This window comes from Lathyrus oleraceus, chromosome 4 (genome assembly GCF_024323335.1).
Source record: "Lathyrus oleraceus cultivar Zhongwan6 chromosome 4, CAAS_Psat_ZW6_1.0, whole genome shotgun sequence".
In the NCBI taxonomy this organism is placed as follows: domain Eukaryota; kingdom Viridiplantae; phylum Streptophyta; class Magnoliopsida; order Fabales; family Fabaceae; genus Lathyrus; species Lathyrus oleraceus.
Window position 1 is genome coordinate 445,849,082 of NC_066582.1, and position 12,960 is coordinate 445,862,041.

At 34.5% G+C, this 12,960-nt stretch overlaps 1 protein-coding gene across 1 annotated transcript; it reads left to right on the plus strand.

Moving 5' to 3' along the window:
- The first annotated feature begins 1,210 nt into the window (after positions 1 to 1,210).
- On the plus strand, positions 1,211 to 3,135 carry LOC127076000 (WRKY transcription factor 22). The gene is made up of 3 exons (XM_051017550.1): positions 1,211 to 1,712; positions 1,814 to 1,924; positions 2,229 to 3,135. Exons 1-3 carry the CDS (start codon positions 1,333 to 1,335, stop codon positions 2,707 to 2,709), a joined length of 972 nt encoding a protein of 323 aa, XP_050873507.1. The 5' UTR covers positions 1,211 to 1,332; the 3' UTR covers positions 2,710 to 3,135.
- Positions 3,136 to 12,960: the final 9,825 nt, after the last annotated feature.

Genomic DNA, 12,960 nt, shown 5'->3' on the forward strand with positions numbered 1-12,960 from the left:
GGCCGTTATGATCAAGCGCGTAGTTAAAATTAGTTTACAAAATTTTCTGCCTTGTGATTCTATTTAAATTTAATAATATTAATATTTTTTTACGATTATTTTATCTTTAATTAATTATAACTTTAGTTTAAAAAATAAATAAAAAATATATTATAATTTAATATTCATATTGATATTATTGAATATGGTGATTCGATCTTCAAAATTATTATTAGAATTTGAATTTGAATAACTTTTAAGATTTAATATTGGATGCTTTTAAGAAAATAATGCATGCGCCAATAAAATTGACATATTTATAATGTAAGTGTCACTTAACATGACACCTATTTTTGAGTGTATATACAGGTAGTAATGAAACATTATTTTATGTGTGATTTTTTTTATAAAAAATATAAATATTTTAGCGAATAATTTAAAACATTGATTATTTGAATATTAAATTTAGAAAAACTAATAATTTGAAAAAAAACTGATTATACCCTACATCTCTAAAATATTTTCTATGTGGTGTCTACCCCTAAAAATAATATAAATGGGTGGTGGGGATATTATTTTTCCATTTTTTCTGTGTCGGTATTAATAACCGCGTAAGGGTACTTGTGGTATGGTCATTCATAGTGTGGCCCTATTATTCTTAGGATTTTCATTATTACGGTATTACCCTTTGACATTTCTCCAATGTCAACCATATAACCAAAACTAGTTTCCACTAGGATATGGTCAGAATCAAAATAGTACTATAGACAATATCTCTAATATCATACTAGTATTATGGGTTTACATACTAACTTTTAATTTCTTACCATATTTTGATTTAAAAAGAGATAGACTCAAAAGTTTTAAAAAGTTATAAACATTTAATAATAAAAATTTAATTAAATAAGAGAGGACCACAACTTTCTATTCTCCTTATTAATCTAAAATTAATACTATGTCCTTAGTTATTAAATATACAAATTTTATTATTATTATTATTACTATTATTATAAAAATCAATTATACAATAACTTAATAAGTAATTTTGAATTTCATCTAGTTAAGATTTTTTCACAAAATAAAATATAATATTACTAATAAAAACATGTAGACAAAACACAATTCAAAGTTGATAAACAAACAAAATTCCTTAAAAAAATAAACTATTTCTCTAAGTAGACTTTGTGAAAACCTCCACTATCTTTGTTTATATATTCTTGTCTTTTCCCATTTCTTGCATCTTATCATCTCTTTCTCTCTCTAAAAAGTCAGCGCCTTCTCTCTTTCTCTCTCCTCAAAAAGCATCACATCACTGTACAAAACAGACACTTTCACACCTTGTCTCTAACGGTTATGGACTCAGATTGGGATCTATATGCCGTTGTTAGAGGCTGCACCACCGTAACCTCCTCCACCACCACTACTACCACCACCACAACCGCCGCCAGAACAACCAGTGCTACACCTTCTTCGTCTTATTTCTCTATTTACCCTGCTGAACAATCCGGTCAAGTTTTATCAATTTCAAACCCTTATGAATCAAAAAGTTCCGTTGAAGAATTGCATGAACTTTGCAAACCTTTCTTCATCCAATCGCAACCTCTCTCTTCAAATTCATTCTCTTATTCATCACCATCACCAAAATCATCAAATACACAGGTGAAACAACAGCAGCAGCTTATTAAGCAGCCTCACCATAGCGGTTCTGCTACAACACCAAGATCTAAAAGAAGGTAAATTTAGCTTCTTTTTTTGTTCATTCCATATCAGTTCTTAAAAACCATTTTTGTAGAGATGATTTCAGTGTGTGAATGTATGTTTTTGCAAATTACAGGAAGATTCAGCATAAGAAGGTTTGTGAAGTACAAGCTGAGAATCTCTCATCAGACATATGGGCATGGAGGAAATATGGTCAAAAACCCATCAAAGGTTCACCATATCCAAGGTTAGTCTTTTTAAGACTATTTGGAAGATTTTCCAAAAACAACTTATAATTAAGCTGTTTATAGCTTATTTTCATAAGTTTTTTTAAGTTGAATAGTCTAGTGACTGAAATTTCACTTCTTAAGAGGTAAATAAGTGTGTGTTCGAACATGCGTCATTACATCTGATTTCTCTGCAAAGTCACAACTACCGACTGAGCTGATTTAATTTAAGGAGAAATTTTCAAAAGCTTTATAGAACGGTTGTTTATACAAATAGGGTCTATGGCTTAACCAAACTTTGTTTTTTTCTTTGTGAATTTGCAGAGGATATTACAGATGTAGCAGTTCAAAAGGGTGTTTAGCTAGAAAACAAGTTGAGAGGAACAAATCAGACCCAACAATGTTCATAGTAACATACACCGGTGAACATAGTCACCCTGCTCCAACTCATAGAAACTCTCTTGCTGGTTCGACACGACAGAAACCTTCGTCGCCGCAAACGGTCACTGCGGAAGACTCTTCCCAACCCTTTACGAAACAAGTTTCTCCGTCGACCTCAGAGGCCGAAGAGGAAGAGGCTACACCTTCAAAGTCGGAAAGCAGAGAGGATTTGGAAGATTTGATGAATGATGATGAGGAAAACGAATTTGAGTTGTCTGATATGGTTGTAACAGATGATTTCTTTGAAGGTTTAGATGAATTGACAGGTTTTGCCGGAAAAACAGTAGCTTCATCATCTGGTGGTGACTGTTTTGGTGACCCTTTTGCAGCTAGTATTGCACTTCCTGCTTGTGGTGGCCAATGACGCCCTCTAGTCCCGCCACCTATCCGGCACAAACATCAGATACGACACTGACATGTTGATATTATCATAATATCATGTGTCAGTATTGTATCAGATATCAACATCTGTCGGATATCGGATACCAGACATATCTTCGATTTAAGTTACAATATAATTTTGGTTTTGTTTTTTGAGGCTAGAGGAATTGGTACATTTTGGAGGAATATTAACCAACAATGTTTTGTGAAGGGGAAGAAAAGTTCTACCCAAAAGTATAGTGATAATGTTAAATTTAGATTAGGCATGTATATCTTTATGTTAGAGTGATTGTTAGCCATACTTTTGGTAATGTACAAACAATTCATTTTTCAACATCTTTTGTTTGTCTATGTAATCTTTTTGAGTTAGTTGAAGTAATAATGGATTATGAAATTAATTTACCTAACACTTTTGCATTGACTTTTTCTTGTCCATCTAAGTTGTTTATGTTCTTTGAATTTAAAGTTGGTTGCATAGCACTTTTATATTGACTTTTGGTAGCAATGATTAATATTGTTTGACAATGAGATAGAAAGGTCCATAATTGTTGGGTAATATTCCAATTTCAATAGTATTATGCTTAGCACCAACACCTTTGATTCCTTCTTGACACCGAGGCTTGGATTAAAGGAAATGATAGGCTGAGAATAAGCTTGATGGTTAGTGTAAATTATGTAAATTCCAAGTTATGCATCTTTAAAATAATATCTAACATGATCTTATTTTTGTTAAAGAAAATGATTTTCATTTTGACAATGAATTCTTTCACGCTTATCAAAGAAACTTTGATCACTGCACCTTTATCATATTCTCTAATAATAGAGAACTATCTTTTAAAGTTATGCATGATACCAATAACCAAGCAGTTGGAGCGATATTCTACCAACAAAAGAGTTTTTTTCTTGCATACTATATATTATGCAAGCAAGGTCCTTAAATGAAAATCAAATAAACACGCTATATTGAGAAGGAATTACTTTCAATAATATTTTCTCTAGAAAAAATTCGTTTGTATCTAATTGATTTCAAGGTTATTGTATTAATAGATCATGCATCATTGAGACACATGCTGGACAAGGGAGAGTCCAAACCGCGCCTGTCAAGATGAGTTCTTTTGTTTCAAGAGTTTGACCTCAAGATCAAAGATAAGAAAATGGTCGAGAATGTGATGGTTGACCATCTATCGAGATAGAATGACTGTGACACCATAAATAAGGAAAAGATAGACGAGAAACTATTTGTAGTTATTGAAAGATCATGATTTACTAACATGACCAACATCAAATGTGGAAATCAAGAGCCAAAAGAACTTACATGGTAGCGCAAAGGAAAAAAAACTCTACCATGATGCCAACCTTTATCTATGGGATAATTCATATATGTTCAAGGTAGATTCTGATGTTTCAATCGGGAGATGTGTAGTTGAGAAAAACTAGAATTATCATGTGACACTCGCAACTCAGCTTATATAGGCCATCATAGTGGGAAAATAATGACTACAAAAGTTTTAAAAAATGGTTTTTATTTCAAAGATAGAGTGGAATACATGAAGAAGGTGACATCATGATTCCCCAAAATATCTCGATGAACAAATAATAGTTGGATGGGTTGGAGAGGGGATTGGTACACCAATAAGGGAAAATGATGATGGACCATAACTTATGGAGCAAGACTAGACCATACATGCACCAACTCGACCTTATTACTGTGGATATATGTACTTGTAGGTAATGAAGATCAACATCTGAAGTTTTGATGATGACAACATGAGGATCCATGTGCTTGCAACATAAGATTCAAGATCAAAGGGCATATACAATCAACTACTATCTAGCAAAAGTTTTGATGTCTCTTTAGGGAAAGACGTGATAGCTCGTTGGGTCACGTCGGTTGGTCTGTCTGAGTGAACCGAGTACTGTAAAAGTAAGGAAGTAACTTAAGAGTACTAAGGCAACTCACACACACACACACACACACACACACACACACACACACACACACACACACACACACACACACACACACACACACTTAAAATATTTTTCAAAATTATTTTCTAGCAAAAAAACAAGTGATTAAAAAGATATCCAGATTATTTTTAAACTATCTAACCGATTGGAAAGATGTGTCAATCGATTGGTAAACCTTTTTATATATCCAATCGATTAATACACTTGTACATTCGGTTAGAAGGATGATAATCGATTATACAATCGACAAGGATATCGCATTAGTGACTCACAACGGTTATATATCCAAACTTTCCTAATTGGAATTTATAATTGATTATATTTGAGTTGTCTAATCGATTCGATAATAAATTCAATCCATGGGTCGTTTTCTTTCTTGGCGTTTCCAACTACTATATAAGGGAGGGTCTTCCTTATTTCATACCATGCCACTTTCTAACATTTTCCTATTTCTTTATAATTTATCTTTTTCTCTCCTTTTGAAAAATATTTTCTATTCACTTCAAATTGTCTTAGTACTATTGAGTAAAGTTTTACTTGTGAAGAATATAATTTTTGTAAGTGGTCATGTTGGTCGTTTATATTCTTAAGGGTGTGATATCTTTAAGAGATTGAGTTTGGTTCTTCAGATCAACCATAAATATTTGTTATTGGTTTATCGAGCTTTGTCGTGAAAAACTTTGTTTTGGTTAGTGAGATCAACCATAAATCTCTAAACGATTCGATAGCGTAGCTTGGGTAAAGTTATCATTTAATTAAGGATGAGTCTGTATTAAAGGTTTATGGGCATAACCTTCAAAAGCTCAAATTTTATAGTGAAACTCTCACGAAGACCTCTTGGGGATATGACTAGGTCAACATTCGGTCAAACCTGTATAAATATCCTCCCCCCCCCCCCCCCCCCATGTTAATCATGTCAGTCATGAGAATGAGTAATAATAAACCCAGGCTTTTTAAATTTGAGAGTGTCTAGATTGTTGATGATTATTATCATGATATGCTTAGGAGATCTTGGAGAAAATATATCAGCCTGGGAGAGAACATGGAAAAAGCCAAAGAGGACCTAAAAAGTTGGAAAGGAAACTCTTTTGATCAGGTCTTGAGGAAGAAGAAAGAGTACATGGAAATACTTAATGGGGTTCAAGGTTGTATTCAGGGGAATTCTAATTACTCGGGAATGAGAACCTTGGAGAAAAAGCTTCATACTGAATTGAATTTCATTCTCAAGCAAGAGGAATATTATTTGGTTTTAGAGGTCTAGAACAAAGTGGTTGGTTGATGATGATCAGAATACCAAATATTATCATCTTAAGAATATCAACAGAAGGAAAAGGAATATAATTACTATGTTAAACAATGATGCAGGTCAGTGGATAGAAGACTCGAATCAACTTTAAGCCTTGGTTAAATATTAATATAAGAAGCTCTTTGTTGTTAAGCATATGTGGTGAGAATGGAAGCACATTTATGTTTCCTTCCCAAAGCTGAATGATACTGATATTCACAAGTTAAAAGAGCCTATCAGTAATGCTGAGATAAAGAGAGCAATGTTTGCCATGCAGCCTTGGAAAGACCTCGGTCCTGGATGATTTTCAATGGTGTTTTATCGGAAGTCGTGGGATATTGTTGGTCTTAATGTTTATAAGTTTGTGCATGGGATTTAGAATAATCCAGGAGATCTAGCTACTATAAATCAGACAAATATATGTTTGATCCCAAAGAGAGATCATCCTTAGCATGTCACTCACTTTCGTTCAATATATTTATGCAATTCACTCTATAAGGTTATCAATAAAATTATTGTTGAAAGGTTAAAGGTTTGCATGCCCATATTAGTTTCCCTTTTTTTAAGCCGGATTTGTTCCAGGTAGATCCATTCATGAAAATATCATTATTGCCAAAGAGGTTATGTGTATTATCCACCAAAATAAAGGTCATAAAGGAATGTTTGTTGTTAAAATAGAACTATCCAATGCTCATGACAAGATAAGTTGGGAATGAATTTGACAAGTTCTCATTAAAGCTAACATGCCAGTTGAGTTGGCCAATATCATCATGTATGCAGTCACTAGCATTGAGCTGAATGTGATTTAGCATGGAACTCATGGTGAATTCTTTTGACCTCAATGAGGAATTCGTCAAGGGGATCTCATCTCTCACTACCTTTTTGTATTATGCATGGATAAAATCTCTCATATTATTAAGCAAAAAGGTTGTTGAGGGAATTGTAGAGCTGTCAAGATGGGTGCTCAAGGTCCTCGAATTTCTCATCTAATGTTTATGGATGATTTTCTTTTGTTTGGAGAAGCAATAGAGAATCAAATGCAGTGTGTGATGGACACTCTTCAGAACTTCTGTAGCTTAATAGGTCAGGAGGTGAGTGAGGAAAAATCAAGCATTCTATTTTCTAGTAATGTCACGTGAAGCTTGAGGCACAAGTTACTCCAAATTTCCAAGTTCAGAGAAACTAGCTAGTTTGATAAATACCTTGGGGTTCCTCTAAGTGGCAAGACCTTAAGAAAAGTTGAATTTGAGTATATTATTGATCAAGTATCTACAAGACTTACGAATTGGAAAGAGAACTCCCTGACGTTAGCTGGTCGAACCACTTTAGCAAAAAGTGTGCTAAAGACTATATTCAAAGATTGCAATGGCGCTTCATCTGGGGTGATACTACTACTACTACTACTACTACTACTACTACTACTACTACTACTACTACTACTACTAGTAGTAGTAGTAGTAGTAGTAGTAGTATTATTATTATTAGTAGTAGGAAAATGCATGTTGTAAGTTGGAATATTGTTACCTTACTAAAAGACCATGGAGATTTATGTCTTAGGGATCTTGCAGCCATGAATTATGCTTGTATCATGAAGCTTAGCTGGAAAATTCTTAATGATTCTAAGGATCTATGGTGTAGAGTGGTGTGTGGTATTTATAAGGATGTGAATTTGAGTCAGAATCCAACAAAGAAGAACTCAAGGTCTGGCCTTTGAAAGGCGATAAATAAATGTATACCTTACTTATTGAGCATGGTAAATAAAGTATTGGTGATGATAAAAGTGTTGATGCGTAGAAAGATATTTGGATAGAGGTTGGAACTTTCATTAGTAATCATGATTTAGTAACTAGTAGTGGGGATTGGAATTGGAAAATTCTGTAGCAATGGCCTCCTCAAGGTATATTGGACAAGATAAGTAACATTCAACCTCCAAATGATGATCTCGAAGTAGATAAATTTATGATGGATGGAGTGGGTCATGAAGTTGGATCGGTGAAACACTTTTATAGCTTAATGGTGTAGCATGATCATGCCAATGCAACTCAGGACTAGAAGATAATATGACATCTAAAAGTTCCTAAGAGGATTAAAACTTTTGTGTGGTTTTTGAAACAAGATAGGTTATTGACCAACCAGAGCAAGAGTAGGAGAGGCCTTGGTGCAGCTGAGTGTAAATTGTGTGGGCATGCGAATGAATCTATGTGCATATTTTCGTGAATGCCCATGTGCATTGGAAGTCTGGGTGAATAAAGTGCCAATGAAGTTGCAACATGATTTTTTCAACTTGGAGTTGGAGGATTGGATTAGTTTGAATATTAATAAAGAGGAGCACGTCGAGAATTTTGTGCGACCCTTTAATCCTAGCTTTTAAGTGTCTCTGCGGTTGAAGGAATATGGAGAAGCTTTAAATATGAATAATAAGGTAGTAGGGAGAAACAAGGAGATTATGAGTATAAGTGGGTTCCTCCCATCTCAGGTATGGTGAAACTTAATGTTGATGGTGCTTGTATAGAGGGTGTTGCTGCAGGTTGTGGTAGGGATGATAATGGTTGTTGGATGGGAGTTTTTTCCAAGAATATGGGCATATGTAGTAGCTACATGACTGAGTTGTGGGGATTGGTTGAAGGTTCAATGTTAGTCTTAGACCTTAGTTTCAGAAGACTAGAAGTAAATGTGGATTCTTTTGAAATTATTATGGATATCACTCAGGGAAGATCTAGAAGAGGTGAAGGATTGGAGATGCTTAAGAAGATTGGGAGCCCATTGAGTAGGTTTGACGAAGCCTTTGTGAAACATGCGTTTAAAGAATCTAACTTGTATGCGAATGCTCTAGGGAAAGTCGATTGCAGATTAAATAGTGATTTGCATCAATTTGATATCACCCCTAGTTTTATTGAGAAGTTATTAATAGAGGATATAGTGATGGGGTTCCACCTCTGGGGATGTGTTCTTGTAGTTCTTTTTCCTTTGGGACTTTGGCCCTCTTCATTACCAAAAAAAATGCAAAACTTGACAAATAGACATGTATCAGATGAATTAAAAAAGTTTGGACAAAATTAGGGCATGACAACACCCTAAACCCCAATAATAATTTAAAAATTTTGCGGAAAATATTCAGATTAAATAAGGGTGTCACATTGACAAAACACTCAACTTTTATTCAAAAGGCAAAAAACTTTAAAATTCAAAACATAATATAGTAATTCGTTATAAAATAAATCATAACATATAACAAAGTGTTCTCAGTCCAATGTTTCAGTATCAGAGCAAAATTCAGAATAATACTAATAGCAAACAAGGTTTGGAAAAATCACAAAAGAGAAGTAAAGCTAACTGAAGAGGCTAACTACGTCATCTCCCAGAAAACATAGTTATCACTCCTCAGTCTCAACCTGAGAATTATCTGCATAAAGGTACATAGGTGGAAACACGAAAACGAGAAGGGGTGAAAATACATTCCATAATATAATGGTGTAAAAATAGCAAGGATAGTCTATATCACAAATCTACTCAAGACACAGTACGCAACATCATAATACACATAATAATGCAAATGAAATGTTCATCTCCCATACTCTCATGCATGTGGTACCATCGCGGGATTTTGGAGTTGTATTACCGAGAATCCTACATCACCTAACTGAAGTCCTGCAACGCCCGACTGAAGTTGTAAATTTCTAGACCGAATTCGAAAGTTGCCAAACCGAAGTCGTAAATTTCCAGACCGAAGTCGAAAATTGCCAGACCGAGGTCAAAAAATCGTCTAACCATGGTCGAAAAATTACTGGACCGAAGTCTCATCCTAACTCCAATACATATGATGCATGATAATGACAAACAAATGCAAATATATCCATCTGAACCTCTATATCCTCCACACTAGTTACAATAACATGATCAACACTAGTTCTCGCGGACCTAATACAACAACAAGGCTCAACATTGGTCTTCATGAACCTAAGACAACAACAAGACTCAACACTGGTTCTCATAAACCTACTATAAAATCAATTATCAACACTAGTTCTCACTAACCTAATACAACAACAAGGCTCAACAAAAGTCCTCACGAACCTAAGACAACAATAAGGCTCAACACTGATTCTCACGAACCTACTACAAAATCAAGGATGAACACTGGTTCTCATGAACCTAAACATATCAACACTGTCAGATAAGGCTAACAATGGTTCTTATGAACCTAAACATATCAACACCGCCTAATAAGGCTAACACATTGGTTAGTCTCAAACCTAAACCATTAATATTCAACATTGCCTACTCATGGGGTGGCTATCAATTAAATTGCTTATAAGCAAGAAGAAATCATGATTCTCAATTTAGATTACTCTTATATTCTTCAAACACTAGACTTACGTTTTTAGAGTTACGTTGCATGATTATATATTTTAAATACTCATTCACAAGGTATGAGTTGTAGTGAATAACCTTTAGAGTTTCAAGAACAACCTTATTTTCTTGTTAAATGTTTCTCAATCTCCTCAACTCTAATATATGAATAACTCAACTCAAATTACTTAAATTAATCCAAGGCTTTCCCAAACCCTTGGCCTTTTAAATTACCCATAGGACTTTAAACTCTTGATTTAACTCTAAAATTGTCTCACTATAATCCCCAGGATTGCATTTTCCTAATTGTCAAAACCTAACCGACTTTATACAAGCCTAAAAAACATAACACAAACGTTAAGGGATCAGCGAAACAAACTGAAAATCTCTAAAACACGAAAAACAAGACATCTAACATAAGAAGTGAAAAAACCTGAAACCCGCACGAACAGGGTCGTGGACCACTGTCGCCAACTCACTGCTGCATACCCGCGGTCAACAAAACACCATCGTCACCAAAACACCGACCACTATTTCTTTTTGCGGCCCCGCCGCACATTAACCTGCAACTCCCCCGCTGATTCACAACCCCCGCCTCCGTGGCTATATTTTAATTTTTTTTTGCTCTGACGCCCATTAAGCCTAATTTTCGATACCCCATCCAATTTCTGACTTCGACATTTTCGACTTTTCAACTTTTTCAACTTATTTTGACTTATTGCAACTTATTCGACTTATGATAACTCAGAATTCGATACATACGAATATACAATAATTATTCATCAATTTATCATATTCATATAAGAACATCAATCAGACATCAGTTTATCAGATTCATATAAGAACATCAATCATTCATCAGTTTATCATATTCATATAACAACACCAATCATTCATCAATTTATTAAACACCAAAATATAGAATAATCTTCCCCTTTTAACTCGATTACACATAAAACTTTGAATCTTTGGTGATTCTTATGGTGCCTTCTCGCTTTTAGGGTCTGCCTTTGCCTCTTTTCTCCTTTTTTTGAAGTGATACGTAAACGGAAACTTCCCTCATTCTTATAAAATCCTAGTTCCATTATTTTTTATTTCCACTAATTCCCTAAGTTCTTAATTAATTCTATCTAACTCCCGTTATTTCATAAGTTTCTCTCTATTACCCCATAACCTCTAAAAAATTATAATTCTTCAATTTTTATTATTTTGTATTTTTAAGTAAATAAACTTTTAATTTAATTATTTTTATTCTAAAAATAACACATCGATAATTGAGAAATACACTAAAAATTAAATAATTATCCTAAACAATAACATAATAATGATTATAACATTAAAGTTAAGAAAATCACTAAAACAAACAAAAAAATTAATTACTAAAATAACTAAAAATGCAAATAAATATTCATGGTATTACAAAAAATGCTTAGATCTTTGACAAAATCTTGGCAACCAAAGATAACAGTTGTTTCGAAAATGAAAGTCTTTCAAAAATGTCTTCTGTAGAATTTTTTGGTATAATTTAAGAATATGAAATAGAACTTGAAAACTAGAAGGCATGAAGTTGAAAGAAATAATTCAAAAAGTCTTGCCTTAAAGACTAGAGTAAAAAATAATGATAGCAATTGAAGCTAGCGGAAATATACCCGAACGTATCGCACGCTCGAACATACAACAGAGTCGACATCAAACTTTATTTATCCCCAAAGGGAAGGGAAAACATCGATAAAACCCGGGGGAAAGAGATATACTAGGTAAGGAAGTCGGTTATGCAAGGGGAATGTATTAGCATCCCAAACATCCACGGTACTCCATGGGAGCCGTTTTGATTGTTCTCACTCGAATAGGTGCGATATCTAAAGATTACTCGCAAAAGAATGGGGGAAAGGAAAGAGAATAGATAAAGTGCTCGGTGAGGATTAGGGCCCTCATGCCTACGTATCCTCATAGTGCAATGAGGAATTCAGAGCTTCGTAGTTCAAGGAACTAGAGGCAGGAGGTGGAAAGAAATGTGATCAGAAGTATGGTCTTGAACCAAAGAATAGTGTTATTTGAACTCCAAAAGGGGGGAAAGCGTGAACCCAAGAGTAAACATGTATGAATCGATAAGTGATGGCGTATAGCACTTGTATCATTGTACGGGGACAACCGAAAAAGAGAGGAATTAGGTGTTTGGGGTAAGGGTCAAACAACTCTTGGTTCACAAGGAGGTACAAGATGGAGCACAAAGGTATAGTGTATCTGGCTCAAAGATAAAGGTATATCATGTGGAGTGAAGGAAGGTAGATTAATGAATGTATCACGGAGATGGGTGGAGGAATGCCCTAAGGCAGGAATGATAAATAAGTATGCTCGCGGAGGTTTCGAACCCTCGTGCCTAGGTATTCTCATCGTGCAATGAAAAAATCAGAGCAATCGTAGTTCATCCTACTACGGCTGAAAACAGAGAGATTCGGTAGGATTGCCCAGAGGCAAGGTAGATTGCTTAATAAGCAAGCATGTGGTACTGACTAATGATGGTGATTAACCACAAGGACAAATGAGATATGATTGGCCTATACACGAGAGGATTTACAAGGCAAGAGAACTTCGTCTAAGCACGAGAGGTCTTATAAGACGAACAAC

Excerpts from the sequence above, each read along its gene's own strand:
- LOC127076000 (XM_051017550.1), top strand. The coding sequence starts at position 1,333 with ATGGACTCAGATTGGGATCTATATGCCGTTGTTAGAGGCTGCACCACC. Across the intron at positions 1,713-1,813 it reads ACACCAAGATCTAAAAGAAG|GAAGATTCAGCATAAGAAGG; the intron begins GTAAATTTAGCT and ends TGCAAATTACAG. Across the intron at positions 1,925-2,228 it reads AAAGGTTCACCATATCCAAG|AGGATATTACAGATGTAGCA; the intron begins GTTAGTCTTTTT and ends GTGAATTTGCAG.